The sequence below is a fragment of the Gallinula chloropus genome (assembly GCF_964237585.1).
Source record: "Gallinula chloropus genome assembly, chromosome: Z".
Taxonomy (NCBI): domain Eukaryota; kingdom Metazoa; phylum Chordata; class Aves; order Gruiformes; family Rallidae; genus Gallinula; species Gallinula chloropus.
In genome coordinates this window covers 86,563,204-86,585,302 of record NC_140089.1, presented here as the reverse complement: position 1 = coordinate 86,585,302, position 22,099 = coordinate 86,563,204, and the positions used below count along the sequence as shown (strand labels likewise).

Genomic DNA, 22,099 nt, shown 5'->3' with positions numbered 1-22,099 from the left:
TGGTGAGGGGACTGGAGACTAAATGCTATGAGGAGCATAAGGGAGAGAGCTGGGGGTGTTTAGTTTGGAGAAGGGGAGGCTGAGGGTAGATCTAATTGCTCTCTATGACTACCTGGAAGGAAGGTTGTGGAGAGGTGGGGGCTGACCTTTTCTCTCTACTGACAAGTGACAGGACAAGAGGAAATGGCACCAAGTTACACCAAGGGAGGTTTAGATTGGATATTAGGAAACACTTCTTCACATCTGAACAGGCTGCCCAGGGAAGTGGTGGAGTCTCCATCCCTGGAGGTATTTGAAAGACAGCTAGATGTGGTGCTGAGGGACATGGTTTAGTGGTGAGTGGCAGGTTAGGGTGATGGTTGGACTTGATGCTCTAAATGGTCCCTTCCAAACAAGACAATGCTACGATTCTATAATTCTATCCCTTTGAGAGCCTGTTACGAAAACCAGCAACTACTTCAGTGACATCGTCTCAGATGGGAGGACTAGATAGCTGCCTTTAAGAACAGGTGGGTTGTTCGTCCAGTGGTCAGTGCTGGGTGTAGTTTTAATTTCATTGCAAAATCAGAAATAGCAGAGAGTGTGGGGAGTGTTTCAGGAGTTGCAGCAGAGGGCTGTGAGAAGAGAAAGAGGAGAGGAAGAAAGAAGTATTGGAAGTTGAGGTACAAGAAGAGACAACAAGTATCAGAAGCTGGAAAAATGTCTGACACTTAAGGTAGATTTCTTAAAATTTTGGTGGAAAGAGAAATGTTGGAAAGGTTGAAACTATGGTAAGCTGCTAAGTTGGCCTTGTGTCTGCAGAGTTAAGTCTAGACTTGATGCATGCGTGAGAGGAGTTTTCAAAAAACAGTAGGATATTGAAGAATTGGAACAAAAGGGGAAACTGTTTCTAGCTATGGGAAAAAACGGAAGAGGGGGATTTTGAGAGAAACCTGAGTGTGAAGGCAAAATAACAGAGTGTCAGTGTTTTTTGTGGAGTAGGGACCTAGAGAAAAAGCTTGAGGAGAAACAGAATTATGGAGTACTTGGGTTTATCCAAGGGTATGGCCCTACTGATGAGTTGGAGAAAGGCTGTGAGGGAAAACTGGGGGAAACAAAATATAATGAGCTCTAAGGATTATTTTTTTTTGGAGAAAAAATTGAAGATAAGCTTATTATCTTATGCAAGCTATAATCTTTTTGCTGTTATCTCAGTGGATACTGGGGATGAGGTGAATGGGGAGATTGAAAGATGTGGTTATGCAGTGAGAGGTGAGTGTAGGTAAGAAAAAGAAAGAAAGCCTTTCTGCAGTGTGAGTTTCAATGTTGATGTATTTCCCAGTGTACTTGAAAGAAGAAACACGTGAGGGGATGTGTTGAAAGAAGAAGAAAGGTGGCTTTGGTCTGGCCTGTGATGGTGTGCACTTTAATGATCTGAGAGCAGCTTGCCCCTGTAGTCTGGTATTGAATTGCAAGGAAAAAAGAAATGTTTGATGGAGTTGGGAGTTGAACTTGCGCAGCAGCATGGCAGGCAGCACGCTTCATTTGACGCAGGTTCCTGGTTTTGACTAACAAAGGAGGTTTGAAATTAGTAAAGGCCTTGTGTCTTCAAGGAACTTACTGCTGTAAGACCCAGCACAGAACCAGCTTACTGAGAGAAGGGCTATCTAGCTGTGGTTACGGTTAAAAAACTTCAGCGGGGTTAAGGGTTTGTCTTGGACTAGCTGATTGTAAACATAAAGGAAAGCCTGCCTCAAAAGCCTATTGCAAAATTACTACTCTTAATGTGAGTTACTGAGCTCCTAGGTGTCCAGATGTGGTAGCGCCACTGAGTGATTGTAGCCAGTGTGTGCAGCGGGTGTCAGTACCCTCAGTAAGAGCTCATCTCTTTGTCCTCCCAACATTGCTGGCCAGAATCCCTCCCAGCAGAGCCTGGTGCTCCTGTGACCCGTTTCACACTCCCTATTTGTTCTGGGTTATCTTACGGCTGTTAGTTACCACTCTGAACCTGTTAGTCATGCAAAACCTGCTGCCTTTTTGTTAATACAGGCAAATATACTTTGTATTTCAGCCTGTGTTTTTTTGTCTGGTTCACTTTTTCCCCCGCAATGTCTCTCTTCCAACTTTTCCTTGGAGTCAGTTTGGCTGCTGGACTGCTTGTTGGCTCGGTCTTTGCCTTTTTTTTTTTTTTTTTTTAATTGCAATAAACCATTTGTTTGGTTTAATGGCGCAGTTGCCAATGAAACTGAGTATTGAGACTGGGTAATTATTGTGACTGGGTAACAATCTCTGGCTGCTTTTGCAAATAATATTCCCAGCTGCACCTCGATGTTTATTTTTCTGTAAATGTCTCAGCATTTCCCTTACAGCAGGAAACCCATTATCCCGTTCCGAGGCTTGCTGCCAGTGACATTTTCCCTTCATTTTTTATTAATAAAAACGTGTCACATCACCATTACGGCAGGAATTATGAAAATGTTTTTTGATGGGATGGATAAAGCTAATAAAGCTCTCCAGTCTCACAGTGCGCGCGGGTGCCCGGCCTTTGCAGGTACTGCACCTCAATCACACAGCTGCTCTTCCTTTCCCCTGAAATAATAATAATAATAATAATAATAATAATAATAATAATAATAATAATAATAATAATAATAATAATAATAATAATAATAAAACAACCACCCTGGCCCAGTGTTGGGGGCTCGCCTGGCGGGGCTCAAGCCCTCGTGAGGGCCCTCGCTGCGAACCCAAGGCGGGATGCCGAACAATAACCGATATTATTATTATTATTATTATTATTATTATTATTATTATTATTATTATTATTATTATTATTATTATTATTATTATTATTATTATTATTATTATTATTATTATTTCTGTTTAACCGCCACATTCGTGCTCTGCGGGGTTAATGCGGACAGGGGGAAGGCGGCAGCCCCGAGAGGTGCGATCCCTGTCAGGCTCGGACCCTCTTCCACCCCGGGACCGCGGAGGTAGCGGGCTCGGTAACGGGGAAAAGCTAGGGAGGGGGAGGGGGGCCGGCCGACCCGGGCCCGTCGCCTCAGGGCCGCCCTCATGAGGCGGTGCTTCCCCCCCCCCCCCCCCGCCGGAGCCGCCCTCCGCCGTCACGTGGCAGGGGCGCGTACAAGGTGCACGATGGTGGCGGCGAGGCCCGGAGACGTCGGCAAGAGCAGCAGCGGCGGCGGGTAGAAAATGGCGGATTTCGAGGATCTGCGGGTGAGTGGAGAAAGAGGCGGTGGCGGGAGCGGCGAGGGCCGTAGGCGTTCGCCTGGGCGCCGCCGCTCCTGCTGCTGCGGTGGCGGGGGGAGTCCTCGCCTCACCCCGGTCTTTCTCTCGCGGGGAGACCCCCGCCTCACGCCTCGCCGCGGGAGGTGATTCCCTCAGCGCTTCTCGTTGAGGCGGCAGCTCCTCACGGCAGGCCGGAAGCCATCGGGCCCCCCGCGGCCGCTTGAGCCTTCCCCGGGCAGGAAGCGGGGCCGCCCTGAAACACGGTCGGGGGGTCGGGGGGGAGCCGGCGGCGCTGCCGGCTCTGCCTCGGGCAGAGGCTGCCTGTCACTTCCCCGGGGTAGGGGGTGGGGGTGTGTGTGCCGGCGGGGCCGCCTCTCCGTCTGCGCCGTGTGGGTCGTGCGGCTGGTGGGGTTCTCCCTCCTTTACCGACATTTTAACGCCGTGCGGCCCGAGCGGGAGAGGAGCCGAGCCCCGGCCCGCTGCTGGGGGCTGGCCTGGCGGGGCTCAAGCCCTAGGGAGGACCCTCGCTGCGAACCCAAGGGGGGCGGGGGGGGGGATGCCGAACAATAACCGGTGTTCTAAAAAAGCTGGGGGGGGTTAGGGTATTTTGGGGGTTTTCTTTGGGTTTTTTTTTTTTTTTAAGTCACTAACCGCCTTCTAACAGGGAGATGTGTGCTTGTGAGGCGTGAAATGTAGTATTCCTTTTCATCCCTGTTTTGTCTTCGCTTCAATGCCTCCCCTGTCGCGCTTGTGCTCTTTCTGTAGCAGATTTTTTTTGGGGGGGGGGGGGGGGGGGGGGAGGGTGCGGGTGGCCATTCGTGTTTTAAGGAGCCGTATACAGAGGGCCTGACTACGCCGTTTTGTGTTTTGCCTTGAGTTTCTCCCAACAGCCGGCGGAAATCTTTGTTTGGGAGAAGGTTGAGTCCTTCTGCAGCATCAACACCTGCAGAAGTGCCGTGCTGGGAACACTACATGCAGACTGGCACCTCTACTCCCCCTCCTTCTCCCCCCCCTCTCCCCCCCCACCCTCCCCAAACGAAACCCAGGTAGTTAAACAGGACCTGCCGTGAGTTAGGCTTTAGTGTACAGAAAGGTCTGATGGCTGAACCGACCGTAGTCTGACCAAGAGTGGGAAATATGCTGCAATCGCCAGAGAATTTCCTATGCTGAGACTTCTTCCAGCACTAACACTGCTTTGGTTGATGTGGCTGTGGTGTAGCTGAGGAGCTTGGTTATAAAAATCTTAGGGGAAAGAACTGAGTTCCTCTATTTGAGGACAATAGTGCTCTATCAATCTTAGGTTTAAGATGGGTTGGCACTTTTTTTTTCTCATGAGTTAAGCGTTTCTTTTTTTTTTAATTATATTTTGTGTTTATGTGTTTTCTCATTTAGTGCCCTGACTCATTTTTCAGCCCTCTTTCAAAGGTCTTGCAAAGGGTGTAGCTACATAGGTGGTGGCTGAACCTCTAGTGTAGACTTTGTAGCGGAGATAACACTTTGTGTAGCTCCTCTTCTTCAGGCTGGAGCTGGATCTGTGACACATGTTTTCCAAAGTGCTATAATTCTGTGGACAGAGAGAAGTATTGATAGACTTGGGGACTTGAACAGACTACAGGACTGCTGTCCTTTGGTCACTCAGAATAGGTGTTTTGTGGTCTTCCCTTTTTTTTTTTTTTTAATGGAATGCCTGTGAAATGAATCTGTTAGTCTGAGCTTCTCTAAATGTTCAGCATCCAGATGATAATAACTTGTGGCCTGTTTTGGGTAATGTCTAGATTATATTCTTTATTAATAGACCATAGTAGGCTGCATCATGTCTCCAAACATGCCTTTACTACTTTTTAAAAATTATTTATTTTTTTAAAAAGAGGATATATTTCAATGTGTCTGCTTGAATACCAGGCACTTTGTTTGCAGGTTTAAGGTTTTTTTCAGGCAACTAATTCCTTCTGATTTTGGCCACATAAGAGATACCTCCTCACCCTACCCACAGTAGATTTCCTGAATTCACCTTCAGGATCTTAAACTGCTGCTTTATGGATTAACATATGGGACACTTTAATGCCAGTATTGTTTGCTGTTCTCTTGATTGCAGTTTCCTGTGGCCTGTGATCTCTACCTGCTTTATTAAAGGCCACTAAGGCAATTTGGAGAGTTGAGTTTATTTTAGTAAATAAATTAAGGACTGACTAAAGGCAGGAGGTCAGTGTTCTCTCTTAAATCCTTTTTTTTTTTTTCTGAGGTGAACATGCAGGGGCAGTGTTTTCTTATTCTCAGGGCAAAGGATCATTTTAATGTTTGTGAGTACCATCCTTACCATCCTCTGGCTCTTCAGAGGGAAAGTTGTGGGGAGTTATGACCAAAGGGTTATAACTGACGGTCTGTAGTGGAAGAAAACAGGCTTGAAGGAACCTGCTGCTACATTAGCCTTTTGGTAACCTTCAGTTTTGTTGAAGGATTTAGGAGTAGCTGTAACCACAGTCACTACTTTTTAAGGTAATGATGAAAATAGCCAGTACAAGGTTTACCCTTCCAGACATTCAGATTAACCCTTAATTATGTTTACTGAATTGTGTGAGTTACCAGTTTCTAGTGTACTAGAGATACACTGAGGTGATGATGTGAGCACAACTGTCTCCTCCTCATGTTCTGAGATAGGATTTCCAGACCTGCTGTTCAGTTGTGTTTTTAAACATGGCTCATACCTTTATCCCTAACGCTCACTGGCCAGCAGCCTGACTGGGTGTCAGGGGGATTACACACCCCTGGATGGACGGGGAGCAGAAGTCAGCAGTCTGGTGTGGAGGCCAGACATGGCATGGGAACACGTTTTTTGGGCAGAATTGGCCCAGGCATGGGGGAACTACAGCTCCTTCTGAGAGCCATCTGTCTGGAAACAATTCCAGCTCCCAACAAATTCTGAGCTCTCAGAGATTTGGCTTGAAACTACAGTTTGCATCCCAGCTAAAGTACTGCAGATGAGAGGGTTGGGTATATAGATATATCATTACTCAGAGCGAACATCTCTTGAGTCCCCTAAGTTTCTGCTGGCATCCTGGCTCTAATTTGGAAACAAATAATGCAGAGTGCATCCTATCACTGAAAACACTGCAGGTACCTAGTTTGGAAGGTAACAGCTTCAGTCTCACAGCCTGTATTTAATTGGGTTTTGAAGTAATGTGTTACTTTTGTCTTCATGGGGGAGGGGAAAAAGCAGCACTTTATAGGCAAATGAATGTGCCTGTGCTAAAACTAATTTGCCTGACTCTGGCTGTCAGTTTCATGGCTGTTTGGGGAAAAAGCAAAATCGTTTTGGTGATAAGAGATGGAAGTGTGCCCTTTTGTCCTGTGTGGAATGGGAGATAGCACAAAATTTGCTGAAAAAAAAAATAATCAGGGTTTGTAGATGCTGAAAGTAAGTCACGCTTTGAAGTTTTGCTCTTCCACACCCAGTAGTGAAGCCAAGCGATTCAGATGCAAAGAACAGTGTGGTTCAGATACAAAGAACAGTGTGGTTCACATGCCACACTGGAACACAGAAATCAGTCTCGTTCTTGTGCTTACTGGAGATGTCCTTCATACCAGACTCGGTGTCTTTCCTGCCTTCTTGCTTTATTTTCTCAGTTGCAATGGATGGCGTTTGCCTGTTTACCAGATGAAGGAGTGCCAAATGCTAAATTGTTAGCCAAGATGAAAACAGAGAGCTGTTTTCACATGTCCTCTTCAAGCTCCTTGCCAAAGACTCTGTTGTACTGTTTTATCTCTGGTAGTAATGTTGCATCATATGTGCTGACCAGTTTGGAGGCTTGGTACAGAAATCAAATTCTGCATGTTGATCTGGGGTGAGCTTAATGTGATGGCCACAAGAGATATTAAGAATTTTTCTGGTGGTGAAGTGGTGATTTTTAGATTGCAGATAACACTGAATGTGTTAAATGAGATAACCTGTGATAAATTACTGTTATCTTGCATCTGTGTGTTAATTCCCTGTTATTCCTAGATGCACAGTCACTTCTATAGACCAGTGAGGCTTATTGTGGCTCCTTACAACTTGTTGTATCTAGACTAATTAACAGCTAATTATTGTGCTGAGATCATCATGGGGAAGGAAATAATGTAGTTTATGGTACTTAAAATATGAGGCTGCAACGACATGGGTCAGCTTTGTTTTGAGCACCTTGTGTGAAGTGAATGCAATTATTTGATTTAGGATTTTCAGTTGTGTTAAATGCATACGACTTTGACAACTAATACCTAATTTAGGAGCCAGGCTAGAGCTAGTCCAAATAAAATACCTTAATAATATTGAGGGCCTGATGGTCGTGCTGTTTGCACCAAGTGTGGTGGTTAGTGCTGCTCTTACTGTGCTGTACTTACTCTACACTGGTTTAACCAGTGATGTCTTGGTTCTTTCCCAGGACTTGTGGTTTTTAGCTATAGTTATATCCATTTCCAGCATACATTTAAATTTGTATTCAGCATAGAGGTCTTTAACCACCCCAAGACACAAGCTGCTCCTTCTTACAGTATGACACCTTTCTAGCCTGCCATTAATCAGCAAATTTATTGCAAAAGATGTCACAAATGTGCTTCTCTGCTATTAGTGTGCAGAAAGAGGCATAAAGTCAGGAGTGAGGATTTGTGGAGTTGGTCCCTGGTGCATTTGCTCCCTATAGAACCTTTAGAAAATGCCTGGAATCCAGTGGGGCTGAAGTAGAGCTTTCAGGTGGAGACTAGACCGTTTGAGTTGGCTTGGATTGCTTCTCCAGGTTCAAGGGTAGGGCATGCTGCTTGAGCAGTTGTGATTGCCCTAGAAGCTACAGTTGTTGGTACTTACTGTAGGCATCTGTCAGGTATTTCATAGGTGTTCTTGGTCACCTTTCATTCTATGTTAAGTGCAGTGACTGTTAAAATTGGAGGTAGCTTTGGCAGGGGCAGCGTTGGAGAGCTGTACCTCTTGTTTGAGAGAGGTGGAACATGCCTGCCTGTAACTTCAGCAGCGTGTCAGCGTTGCCTGGACTCCTTAACACCATCGTCCCTGTGAAATGAATGCTGTTCCAGATACACCTACAGATTAATGCTTTAGAACAATATTTCTGCCTATGAATCATGGTTGCTATAGTTTAAGAAACAAAAAAACCCTGTGAAACTCCTTGTGACCTTCAAGTATGAATTTCAGAGGGGGGAAAAAATGTTTCTGGAATATAAAAGTACTTAAATTATCCAGTCTAATTTCCTTCCTTAAAGTTCTGTCAAACTACTCTTCGTGTTCATGGAGAAACATTAAAGATAAAGTGGCTTTGGTCTTCTGGTGAAAAAGCTTTTTATTTGGCTGTGCAGCTGTAAAGAACTTCTCTTAAGAGAAAATTGATGGCATTTACATGACACAACTTGAATGTCTAATCTTAATTCAGTGACGTGAAAGGCATGTTAATAGCTAGGCTGCAGTCTTCTGCAATATTGCTGGGACCCCAAAAGAAAATAACTTGGTGGGAGTTGGCAGAAGTACTGTCAGTCTTGCACTGTGATTATAAATGGTCCAGCGTGTGTTACGCCTCCATAAAACCGTATTGATTATGAGTGTCCATTTCAGTGTATCTGTAGATGAAGGAATAAGCTAAAATGTGTACCTCAGACTAGCTGTGTTCCCATGTGCTTGATTCTTGTTGCCTTGAAGGGAATGTAGAGTCAGCTTTAGGGAGAAAAGGTTGCGAAAAACATAGTTTAATTACTTCCAGTAAAACTCACTTCTGCAAGACTTTTTTTCAAAAGCAGATTGAGGTTTTTTGGGGGTGTTTTTTTTTTCCCTTGGTGGGTGAAACTTAGGTATTTTACACTCCCAAGCATTTTTAATGGAGGTGCCAATTTAAAATCTTGCTGACTGTGGCGTTGAAGCCCGTCTGTGTGTTCTAATGAAATTAAATCCATCTTGTAACACAGCGCTGGTTTGTAGGACTCCTGCATACAACGTTAGCTGAGTGACTGCACCTTTCACCTCCAGGAGCTCGCAGGAATGCGCAGAAGGCAGCGTAATAGACAGCACTTTGCAACACGTGCTGTTTCCTTGATCTCAGTGTAAAGGATGACTTTATTCATTTGCATCCTGATGGTAGAATCCAGCATCATGCTTACTGCCTGCGCCTGAAATAAAAGGAGCTGACACTGCTACCCAGCTTGTGCAGTTGTCTATGGAAGCCCGCAACACGGTGTGCTGGGTGAATTCTTGAATATCAGTAATATCTTCTACAATTAACACAATTTCTCTTTTATGTGGCACGACTATAAAGCTATTGTGGTACTTCAAGCTGTGTGCTACGAATACTGAAGCACTTTACCTTCTTGACTGAGGCTACAAAAACACAGCAAGGGAAGGACAGGCGAAACTAAACTCCTCCAGCGACTTGCAAAGTGGATGGAGTTCTGCCTCCATCTCCTCTTATATCATTTTGCTGTTGAGAGAAGCTTCTGGGATGGAATTAAGGAGACACGTGCTGTTGGTCTCGGAGGTTATGGTGAGCCACTCAGCACCTCCTGTGACGCTGCTTTCTCTGGCATCGTGGTGCAATTATAGACAGGACGTTGGGGGAACTGCTGGGTTTAAGCGTCCTGATGGCTACTTGATAGAAGCATCACCATACCCAAATTGGCTGCGTGGAAATGTTCAAATTCAGTATCTGAAACAGGATACCCACATCCCCTCAACAGTGAGGAAAGGTTGTGCCTGATGAGAGTGCTGACATAGCATTTTAGATGGTTGTTTTGGTATGCACAAATAATGTGGCCCTGGAAAAGGCAGGTCCTGGCTGCTTGTTCCTGCTGTCTTGTAGCAGCATGGGTTTGGTTTTCACCTGGCTCAATTTCCTCATCTCCCCTACTGTAAAAATTATTGTCTCAAGATTTGGGAGAGAATAGGGAGTGAGCAGATAGGGGCACAAGGGGAGTTACCTCTTTTTGGTGTCTCTGTGGTTGTAGCATAGAAGTGTAATCTGTAACTGTGTAGTAAGAATTAGGGAGGGTAAACCCAAACCCAAAGCACTGAGTTGTACCCTTTTTGAAATCAATGCCCAAAGCTTTAAATGTTATCAATTGGATTGCTGCTTTAAAGTCAAGAGTGCACTTTTGAACTGTTAACTTTAAAAATATCTTTTATGATCTCAGATGTCTACTACTTCATACCTTCTCTTTAGGGACTTCATCTGCCACTCCTTGAGTCTGGAGTTGATGGGGTACAGCAGTTCGGCATAAAGTCAGAAATTCTTTTGTCTTTAAAACATAACCTTCTTGTTACAGTGGAGAAGTCGCACAGAAATGGGAAGGAAATTGCTTAGAATAATCCTGGGCAGTTTTATACCTCGGGAAAGAGCTTGCTCACAAAAATGTGAGGTGGTGCACCTATGTGAAGTTACTAGTTTGTAGTAAAGGGGGGGAGGAGATCACTTCCCCTTTCGTAGTGGGTTGTCTTTTTTAGGATGAGAATATTTATGTTTATGAACTTCATAGTTCCATCCTCAGTCTTCCAAAGCTATCTGATAAGTAAATAGTATTACCTCTTCAAAGAGATCTTTCAATGTCCCATCATACCAGAAGGTGATCTGAAAAGGGCAGGAAGCTTTCTGTGGTGTTCTGGAAGAATCAGTCAAGTTGATTAAACAGTTTGTTACTGTGATAAAACGCAGCTTTTGAAGTGAACCCCTTGCTGTGCCATCCTTTCAAGAGTAAAGCCTGATGTGTCTGTCATGTGTTTAACTTGCTGCCCAAAAGAAAGGATGTTTCAGAATAAACTACGCAGAAATTACGTATTTCCTTATCTTGTTTCTTAAAATGTGTTGGAAGATGGGTGATTATGCTGCTGCATCTGATTTTTTTTTGTTTGTCTTGCTTAGTGAAACAAGCAGACTCTGTGTTGGAGCTGTGCTTTTGCCTGTGGATTTAAGGTAGCACAGCACAGCTTGCATTCGTGTTTTGTTGCCACTGTTGTTTGAGTGTGCACACAATTAGAGGTCTTTGAAACCTTTAACACAACCAGACTCAGCCTTCATCCTGGACATTTTGTTACTTTATTTTGAACCAACTCTTTTGTTGATTAAGTTAGTACCGAAGATAAACCCGAAAAGAGAATGATGGAAGTTCAGGTGCTTCACCATGCTCCTCAAAAATAAGGTATTGTTGGTTTACCTGTGTATTTTGGTTTTTTTTTCTCCTAGAATATGATATCAAGTTTTCGGGTTTCTGAGCTACAAGTGTTGCTGGGGTTTGCTGGACGTAACAAAAGTGGGCGGAAGCATGACCTCCTGATGAGGGCACTGCACTTGGTGAAGAGCGGCTGTAGCCCAGCAGTTCAGATCAAGATCAGAGAACTCTATAGGCACCGGTTCCCAAGGACAATTGAGGGACTTTCGGACTTAACAGCTATAAAACCTGCGGTTTTCAACTTGGAGAATAGATCCTCTCCTGTGGAGTCTGACCTGGCTGTTGGTGGCATTCACCCACACCCCTCCACTTCAGTCTCAACTCTGTCACCTTCCTCGCCTGTCAGTTCAGTGCTCCTCCAAGACACTAAGGGACACTTTGAGATGCAGCAGCCTTCCCCTCCGATTCCACCTGTTCATCCTGATGTTCAGCTGAAGACCCTGCCTTTTTACGATGTGCTTGATGTGCTCATAAAACCTACAAGTCTAGGTAAGTGTCTTAATAGCTCTGCAGGTCGCTTAATTCATGAAATACGTGTTGCTTGTAACAGTGCTAAGTCCAGACTTACATGGCTTTCTGCAGCTGGGAACTCTCTTTCCTTCTCATCTTTACCTTTGTCCTCTCTTCTCTGCTTGTTCTCAGAAATGCCAAGACACACTTTAGAAAATATCGTTCACTTCTGTAGATATTGTGTGATTAAAGATCTTTGTCTTTTGAATAATAAATAATGCAGTAGAAAGTAGAATAGGACAAGGGGGAATGGCTTCAAGCTGAAGAGGGTAGGTTTAGATTAGATGTTACGAAGAAATTCTTCACTGCAAGGGTGGTGAGGCACTGGAACAAGCTGCCCAGGGAGGTCATGGATACCCCTTCCCTGGAAGTGTGTAAAGCCAGGTTGGATGGGGCTTTGGGCAGCCTGGTCTAGTGAAGGCATCCCTGCCTGTGGCAGGGGAGTTGGAACTAGATTATCCTTGAGGTCCCTTCCAACCCAAAGCATTCTGTGATTCTGAGAATGGTTCTTTTGGTAACTACAGTGATCATCTAATTACCTGACCACTTCAGGGCAGACTAAAAGTTGAAGAGTAATAGTTAAAGGCATTGTCCAAATGCTTCTTAAACATTGACAGGCTTGGGGCACTTGACCATGTCTCTAGGAAGCTAGTTCCTGGAGCAACAACAGTCACCCCCACACCTGCAGAATGCAGCCCTGGGGAGCACAGGTGGCCCGGAACGGGCAAACAGAGCGTGGTGTGGCAAGCTGCCTGGGGAGGCAAGCACAGGGGGTATCTCTTCAAAAGAGGGCGTTACGCTGGCTGAGTGGGGACACAGAGTACACATAACCCAGAAACTGGGCATTGTTCTGTGACAGGTCAAGGGCATCCATCCTTCAGATTGCAGGAAGTGCCTGCACCTGTCTCCTGGAGCAAGGAGACCTGCCTGCAAAAGGTATGCCCAGGTGGAGGACCTGCAGCAGGTGGCTGAGCTGCAGGAGGTGGTGAGAAGGCTATGTAACATCAGGGAGGCTGAGAAGGAGGCAAATAGCTAGTTCCAAGCACAGTTTGCAATGGACCCATGGCCCGTGGCCAGACAACCAAAAACTCCCCAGCTGGCACACATCGAGCCAATAATGCAGAAGAATGTAAGCTTGTGATGGGAAGGACCAGCAGGAAGGAGAGATTTCCCTTGAAGGTGAAGGTGCTCTTGCAGAACCACTTCACCAATCTACAGACTAAAGAGGGAAGACCTGCCATACAGGAGTGATGCTGGAGCTGAGTAAGGCAGCCTGGTCTGCTCCCTGTATAGCAACCAGCACAACTAAGGAAAGTTGATGGGTGACAGTAGCAGGTGACTCTTTTGAGAGGTGCAGAGGCACCCATCTCCTGACCTGATGCACTCTCTGAAGAGGTGTGCTGCTTATGGAAGGTAGAAGCAAGGGCATGCACGTAGGTTGGGAGGAATACAGAGAAAATGAGCATCCAAGGGTCAGGTTAGTAAAGCTAAAGCCCTGATGGGATTAAACGTGGCCAGGGACGTCAAGAGCTGCAGGAAGACCTTTATAGGTATGTCAGTGATAAGGAGAAGATAGGAAAATGTGTGCCTTCTCTGGAAGGAATCAGGAGACCTGGTTACACAGGATATGCAGAAAGCTCAGTCTTCACCAGCAAGGGCTCTAGTCACACTGCTTAGGTTACAAAAGGCAAAGGCAGGGACTGGGAGAATGAAGAAATGCCCACTGTAGGAGAAGATCAGGTTCAAGACCATCTAAGGAACCTGAAGGTGCCAGATGTCAGAACCCATAAAATTGTTGGGGTGAATTAACCTGAACTACACAGGTGGAAATGGGCTTAAACCAAAGGAGGGAAGATTTGGACTGGGTAAGGAAGAAATGTTTTACACTGAGGGTGGTGAACCACTGACATAGGGTGCCCAGAATGCTGGTAAATGCTCCATGCCTGGCAGGGTTCAAGACCAGGTTGGGCAGGGCTCTGGGCAACCTGGGCTAGTGGAGGGTACCCCTGCCCATGGCAGGGGGGCAATAAGGGGACTTTGAGGTCCCTACCCACCCAAACCATTTGGTGATTCCAGTGTTTGAGCCCACTTCCTCCAAGTAAACAAAGGCTTCCTAATACTTTGTCTGGTACAGGTGAGGAGCACATCTCTCAGGGTCATGAGGAAAAATGATTTCAGGGTCAGTAATTAACTAACTATAACAACTTAAAGACAAGGCCACTGGCCAGTAGTTCAGGTTTATTCACCCCAACAATTTTATGGGTTCTGACATCTGGCACTGAAACAGACACTTCGTGCAGCAGAGTTCGGTGTTGGACTCAGTGAAGGTTTCTCAGCATACAGATTGTTGCCATGCTGTGTATTTAGATGTTAAGTGGACCTTGGTCTCCCAAATAACACGAAATCTCCATTTATCTTCCTCAGTTGTCTCACTCTTAAAGATATTGAATCATTTGGAAATACATTGTTTTCTGTCTGGCAGTTCAGCCTGTCTTACCTACATGGTCATCTGTTCCCTAACTAATGAACAATATTGTTTAGAAACACTGAAGCATTTTCCAGGGTGTTTGCAGCCACCAAAACGTTTAATTTCTAGCTGATAATAGTCTTTCAGGCTGTGACCTGTGCCTCAGCAAGGCATATACTGATTGCTGGTACTTCAGGCAGCAGTCATCCCTAACCAGCATTATTTGCAGTGCCTGTCATCACCTCTGTTTGTGTGTCCTGACATGAGTTAGTGAAGAATTTAGTACTGAAGCCCTGCATTGGTACCACAGCTGCTCTGGTGTTGGAAGGCTCTATGGCTTGTGCTGCCATTACCTTGGTGAAGATGATCTGTCAGTGCTGTGATGTCCTGGCAAAGGCTGAGGATCTTAACTGCCTTCCTGGGTTATTCTGTGTTACAAGACAGCTCATGGCTCACAGCTAACCAGTTCAGTTGTCAGCCACTTGTTCACTCTGTCTCATATCAGATTGATATGCACAGCTTATAGTCCCAGTTAGTAGACCTGGGTGAATGGAACACACAAGTTTTGTGTGTGGGAAAACTAAAGATTCAGAAACCAAATACACAGGTAGGTCAGAGAGCTGGGATTGTTGTCCACTTCACTGCGACTCTGAACAGGGAGAACACAGGAGCAGGTGTAGGTGTGAGGCTTTGTTTTAACACACAATTAAGTGACAGAATATTTCCATGATCTTTTTCACATGTGCTCAAGTATTATTTTAAAATAAAAATGCGGTCTGTGGTACCTGTGTGGACAGTGTAGCTGTTCTGCCTTGTTTGAGGAACTTGGGGTGTGTGTTTGCTCCACTGGCTTCTATGCCATGATTGTGTGTGTTTGTCTGGGCATAGAGGTGGTCATCTCTGAATGTCCCAGTGTACAAGACAGCCTGCCTCTTCCAAACCTGCCTGGCTTGGCTGTACTCTGTTTGCATTTGTAATCCTTTCTGGTTACCTTAAACTGTTGGACAAGGGCAATGTACTTTTATTTCAGGTCAAGACTGATAACTTCTCAAGTCAAAAGGAAGTAGAAAACTGACATGTACACACTGTGGACCCTTAATGCTGAAATTATTGCTTCCTGACACTATCAGACAAGAAGGATTCTGATCTGAAAGTTGTAAATATATTCTTCTTGCCAAGTGCAATTGAGGGGACATTCACAGACATGAGGTCTAGCTTTCTTCCCTAGCATTAGAGGTTGTGCTTCCTCCCCAAAGGCTTTGTTACGTTTAGCTGCTTCTCAATTGAGTAATTTTCCATCTGTCCATTAATAACTTCTGGTGAATGTTCTTCTCTTGTAGTACATTAATGTAGTTGTAAACATCTTATCCCTGGTACTGCTTTTGTCAGTGTACTCGTATCCAGTGCTACATTTTGTTGGGTGTTTGTCTGAACCTCTCTCCCTTGGGAGGAGGGATTACAGCAGGGCTTGCCAAGCTGCTGTAGTACTGAAGCGTAATGTGATATTAAGCCATCTGAATATAGTTGAACGAATGATTTGTTCCATTGCTTTCCTGTTGACAGTTACATGCAGTTCAGCCACAGTTTGAATATATTAAGTGACTTACACCTTGTTCCAGGAAAAACTCATTTGCAGATCCTGTTTTAATCAATGACTTTAATCACCTTGGTTAAACCCCTTTTGTGTCTCTCTTTTTGTTTTCCAGTACAGAGTGGCATTCAGAGATTCCAAGAGAAGTTTTTTGTCTTCGCTTTAACACCTCATCAGGTCAGAGAAATCTGTATTTCCAGGTAAGAAGAGCACGGCAGGTAAATCTTTACCAAATTTTAGGAGAAAGCATGGGAGGTTTTGATTCACTTCCTGCACTGTGTAAGCTTGCAGATCATAGAATCACAGAATCACAGACTGGTGTGGGTTGGAAGGGGCCCCAAGGATCACAGAGCTCCAACCCCCCTGCCACAGGCAGGGACACCAACCTCCAGGCCTGGAACTACACAAGGTTGCCCAGGGCCCCAGCCAACCTGGCCTTGAACACCCCCAGGGACGGGGCACCCACCCCCTCTCTGGGCAGCCTGTTCCAACACCTCACAGAGTTACAATTCTCCCCAAAGTAATGCTAGTTTATCTGTTCTGTTTTCTCCAGGAAATACAGTGCACAGGATTTATGTGCAGTTGGGATGAATCCCACACTACTAAAGAGTTAGCAACTACTTGGTTCCAAATAATTATGACAATTTAGAGGGGTGGTGATCTTTTTCCTCCCTGTGTGCTTCCTGGCTGCAGGAATGGAAGGCTGCTTTTACCTTCTGTCCCACTGTTCGTATCATTGCAAGAGCTGTGGTGCAGGCCAAGAGGATTCATAGTGTTTCTCCCTCTCTGGCAACATCCTACTTCACTGTTACTATAAACTCTTGACAGGATGGTGATCCTAAAGAAGTGTGTAACAGGGGTGTTGTATTCTTGTTCATAGCTCATTAAAAGGAAAATAAGAACAGAGTTTAGTAATGTTGGGGCAGGTGTGTGAGTTCTTTCTGCATATGACTGGAATGTGAGATCTGCTCTACCCTAACCAGGTGCTTCCCTTTCTGTTTGTCACAGGGACTACTTGCCAGGCGGCAGGAGAGATTACACAGTCCAAGTTCAGCTAAGGTACCTTCTTCACAGTGTTCTCCTGTAACTTTTTACTTGTCTAATGTAACACAAGTCTGGGTATTTGTGGGGACATACGAATGTGGTGACACTTGAAAATAACACTTTCTCTCTTTGGGGATGTAGGTTCTGCCTAGCAGAGACAAGCTGTCCTCAAGAAGACAATTACCCTAATAGCTTGTGTATTAAAGTAAATGGGAAGCTGTTTCCATTGCCGGTAAGCGTGTGTGTGTGTGTTTTCTGGCCTCTGTGACTTGGGGGAGTGTGTTTTTTTCTCTGTCTTTAGCTTGCTAAAACAATCAAGTTGTCTGACATTTCTCTAGTTACTTATGTGAGGCATATGGTTTGTACTCTGGCTGTGTGAGAGAGGCATTATTGCTATTAGTTGTGTTAGAGCTGCTGCATGGATTAATTGTGTTTCAGCCTTCTGTAGCAAACCTCTTCTCTTGCAGTTGCCACCACAAACCACGTCAAAACCAAACCCTTCTATGATTCTGACAAGACATAGGGCTGCAGTCTTTTATTGGCACCTTTTTGGTGCAGGATGAGTTTTTGAGATGAGTGGACTGCCGGCTATGTGAGCTGAAAACAGAGGTTCCCAGAGTTCCAGCTAGGCTGTCACTCTCACGGTGACAGAGGCAGGGTGAGATGAGGAAGCTGCAGTTATGCCATGTGCTCCTTCATACCACCCCAGTGTTTTGTGCTCATGTTAAGCCTGGGGTGATGTGCTTGCCTAGAAACAAGAGGGAACTGTCTGGCTCCTGGTGCAATTTGCAGGCATCATACAGGAGGTAAATAGACAGAGAAAAGCTGCCCAGGGTATGAAATTTTTCATCAAAGCTGAGCACATGATATCAAATTTCATTTGTGCAGACAGCAGCAAAGCCTGACAGCTCTTAAGTGCTGCTGATACTCCAGGTACAGCCCTTCATAGGCCTTGCAGATGTGATAGGTGGACCCAGGCTGGGGTTCAGGTGCCTCCCAAAGCTGCTCAATCACTGCCCTCCTCAGCTGGGCAGGGGAGAGGAGACAGAATGAAAGGCTCCTGGGTCAGGATAAGGGCAGGAGAGATCTCTCAGCAGTGACTGGCAAGGGCAGAACTGACTCAGCCTAGAAAAAAATTTACCCAATCAAAACAGAGAAGAATAATGAGAAATAAAACCAAACCTTAAACCCTACCCCCCACCCCTCCCTTCTTCCCAGGTTCAACTTCACTCCCCATTTCTCTGCCTTCCCCCCCAGCACCACAGGGGGATGGGGTTGGGTCAGTCCATTATACTGTGTGTCTGCTGCACCTTCCTCCTCAGGGGAGGACTCCTCACACAGGCTGCAGTTCTTCACCAGCTGTCTCAGCATGGGTCACTTCTATGGGTGTAGTCCCTCAGGCCCAGACTGCTCCAGCCTGGTCTCCCATGGGGTCACAAATTCCCCCAGCACACCTGGTCCAGTGTGGGCTTCTCTCCATGGGCTCTTGGTCCTTCCAGGAGTTTAATTCAGCACGGGCTTCCTGTGGGATCACGGTCTCTTTCAGGTGTCTCCACCTGCTCCAGCATGGGGTCCTTCATGGGCTGTAGGTGGATCTCTACACCCCATCATCTTCCATGGGCTGCAGGGGACACCCTCTCCACTACGGTCTCCACGGGCTGCAGAGGGATTTCTGCTCTGGTGCCTGGAGTGCCTCTTCCCCTCCCTTCTTCACGGACCTTGGTGTCTGCAGAGTTTCTTACTCCTCCTTATTCATCTGGCTGCAAAAGCTGCTGCCTGTGGGGTTTTTTTCCTTCTTAATGCTATTATTCCAGAGGTGCTACCACCATTGCTGATGGGTGTGACCTTGGCCAGCAGCAGAACAATCTTCAATCTGGCTGGTGTTGGCTCTGTCAGACATAGGGGAAGCTTCCAGCAGCTGCACAGCGCAGAGATATGGAGCTCTTGGAACCAAGTTTCTTGCTTCTTAGAACCCGTGAAGTGTTTTCTGGGTGTGAAATGCTGAATTCACTCTTCATGACTTGCTGTGCTTGTCACTGAGGCCCTGCCCTTGCTATGTTCCACTCTTTCAGTGGGGTGGGGGGGAGAAATGGGCAAAGCATCAATGTTTTTTTTTTTTTTTTTTACACTTTGGTGAACCACATTCTTTTCCACCCTTTCACCACTTCTGTAAAACCACTTTAAAATACGAAGTGCTTTAGAGATATGGTTGACTTGACAGTGTTAGACTGTCAAAGCCTGATTTCTCAGAGTAAGCCTTGAATTAGACTCTGGTCTAGAGTCTTTAGGTTTACCTGCTTCCCATAAATCTGTTCACCAAGTCTGTTTTTAGAGTACTGTGACAACATTTAGTGTCACCTCCCTTGTCCTCCCTTCCCACAGGGCTATGCTCCACCTCCCAAAAATGGAATTGAACAGAAGCGACCTGGGCGCCCCTTGAATATCACGTCTCTAGTTCGGCTGTCCTCCGCAGTGCCAAACCAGATTTCCATCTCCTGGGCTTCTGAAATCGGAAAGGTGAGCTCTGTGTTCTGTGGGACGTTGTCTGAGTCGCCTCACCTGGTGTTCCCACCACCCCTTGCTGATGGCAAGGTGTACACCAGTGAGTGTGTCCTATTACTACTGTATTTTGTAACCAGTTAATACTGAGTAGTTAACAAGAGCACTTTTGTCTTCATAGTAAAAGCTGGTTAATGGATATTTCCACCTCTGTTCTTTTAAGATCCCTTTTTTCACATGAGAACGGCCTTTCTGAGTTGGTTTAAAATTTTATTTCCAAATTCAACCCCTGTTTTGGTTTATTTCCAGCTGAGAAAGCTTTTACATGGCAGGTCGCTGAGAAGGGTTTACTGGGGATGTGTCAGGCTGCTGGTGTCAGCTGTTTTGGGGCTTGATGGATCTCAAACACGCTTGGATGGACCCTACTTGCCCAGTGCCTGTTTGTAATACAGGATATCTGAGCAGTGTGTGTTCTCTTACAAATGAGGAGTGTTCCTGGAAGTTTGGATGACTTGAGGGAGAAGTGACTCAGTGTGGGGGAGGGCAGAGAGCTGGGGGGGGGGGAGGGGTGGCGGAAGGTGGGGGAAGAAAACTGAAACCTCTTCATAATGCAGTTCCAGATTTCATGGAAAGCTGCAGTGGGGGTGTGGTGGTTTGACGCTGTACAGAGGCCAGACACCCACCCAAGCCGCTCTGACTCCCCTTTTCAGCTGGACAGGGAAGAAATGAAAATGCTCCCAATGAAAACAGAGTAGGATAATGAGAAACAAAACCAAATCTGAAACTACCTCCCTCTGCCTGTGCCCCATCCCCCCCCCCCAGCAAGCAGCACAGAGGGACATGGGTGGGGGTTGAGGTCAGTCCATCACATGCTGTCTCTGCTGCTCCTTCCTCCTCAGGGGAGGACTCCTCACACTCTGCCCCTGCTCCAGTGTGGGGTCCCACCCACAGTAGACAGTTCTCCATGAACTTCTGCAGTGTGAGACCTTCCCAGAGGGGCTTCAGCTCCTCCCCAGCAGCCCCAGCGTGGGTCACTGCTGTGGGGTCCAATCATAAATCACAGAATGTCTCCAGTCGTCTCCACAGGCTGCAGGGGAATCTCTTTCTCCAGTGCCTAGAGCAACTTCTCCCCTCCTTCACTGACCTTGGTGCCTGCATCACACTTTCTTTCTCATGTGTTCTCCCTTCTCTGAGGGGAAAAAAGCATCTGCTTGCAGTTTTGGTTTTGGTTTGGGTTTTTTTCCCTTTTTGGCTGCTGTTCCCCGGAGGTGCTGCCACCCATCCCTGATGGGCTCGGCCTTGGTCAGTAGCAGGTCTGACCTTCAGCCCAGCTGGTGTTTTCTCTGTAGCTGCTTCTCCAGAAGCAGCCCCTGCCCCCCTCCCTTCCCCCAAACCTTGCCACACAAACCCACAACAGGGGGGAAAGCTTCTTAGATTTCAGGTGGCAGGAGCTCAAGGGGTGGTGATGGAAGTGTGGTAGCTGTTGCTTTCTAGTGCCTGTGGTCATTAGTCACAGTTGAAAAGGCAGGTAGCTTTTGAGGTGTCTGCATGGCTGTTTGGAAACGCCCCTGTGGATTTACTAAAGGAAGAAAGGGAGAGTGTGAGGAATTTCTAAATTCTTCCTAGGTTTAAATAGCTGTTGCAGCAGCCCTTCAGTTGTTTGATTAGTAAGAACTCTACCTGTGGCTAGCTGTGTAAATCATTCTGGATTCAGTTATCAAAGTAGCTTGCCTCTTACTTTTTTCATCAGAATCAAAACTGGTGGACCTGGTGGACCAGAGACATGACACGTTTCAAAGTGAAACGTGACAGCTGGAAGTATCAGAGCTCGCAGAGCAAGCTGCTGCCACTCATCCTCTAAATGGGACCCTTGGGGACAGTGGGGAGGTGTCAATGGGGCTCACCTGGCAGGGGCTTACTGGTGTGCACTTGACTGAGAGTGGAAGCCTTCTGAGCAAAGGAGGCATTAACCCCACAGAGCCAGTCAGCCTTGAGCTAGTAGAATTCTTTCTGTGGGCAGTGAACAGTGTGGGGGTCTTTTGTTAAGAGGAAAAATAATCCTTTTCTCTTAGAATGATAGAATGTGTGAGGTTGGAAGGGACCTTTAAAGCCCATCTAGTCCCACCCCCTGCAGTGTGGGGGGACACCTTCACTAGATCAGGTTGCTCAGAGCCCCATCAAGCCTGACCTTGAATGTCTTCAGGGATGGGGCCTCCACTGTGTCTCTGGGTAACCTGTGCCAGTATCTACCATCCTCATAGTGAAGAACTTTTTCCCAGTACCTAACCTAAATCTCCCCTTTTCTGGTTTAAAGCCATCACCCCTTGTCCTTCTTCCCCAGCTTCCTTGTAGGCCCCTTCCAGTACTGCAAGGCTGCTGTAAGGTCCCCCCAGAGCCTTCTCTTCTCCAAGCTGAACAAGCTCAACTCAGCCTGTCTTCATAGGAGAGGTGCTCCAGCCTGGGGTCAGTTTGTGGCCCTAAGTGGTTTTGCATGCATTTAGATGCCATCTGCTCACCTGGGTAAGAGCTGTTTCTCCTATAGGTGGTAAAGAAGGAGCAGGGCAGCA

At 46.2% G+C, this 22,099-nt stretch overlaps 1 protein-coding gene across 2 annotated transcripts in view; it reads left to right on the top strand.

Annotated features, from left to right (window-relative positions):
* Positions 1-3,154: 3,154 nt before the first annotated feature.
* PIAS2 (protein inhibitor of activated STAT 2) overlaps positions 3,155-22,099 on the top strand; it is a gene marked incomplete at its 3' end in the record, with an annotated part of 32,062 nt that continues 13,117 nt past the window's right edge. For both annotated transcript variants that reach the window (XM_084278128.1, XM_084278127.1), the window contains exons 1-6: positions 3,155-3,219; positions 11,436-11,910; positions 16,105-16,189; positions 16,998-17,048; positions 17,175-17,265; positions 19,416-19,550. In XM_084278128.1, coding sequence (XP_084134254.1) covers positions 3,196-3,219; positions 11,436-11,910; positions 16,105-16,189; positions 16,998-17,048; positions 17,175-17,265; positions 19,416-19,550 — 861 coding nt within the window. In that variant the 5' untranslated portion in view covers positions 3,155-3,195. The remainder of the gene's footprint in view (positions 3,220-11,435; positions 11,911-16,104; positions 16,190-16,997; positions 17,049-17,174; positions 17,266-19,415; positions 19,551-22,099) is intronic.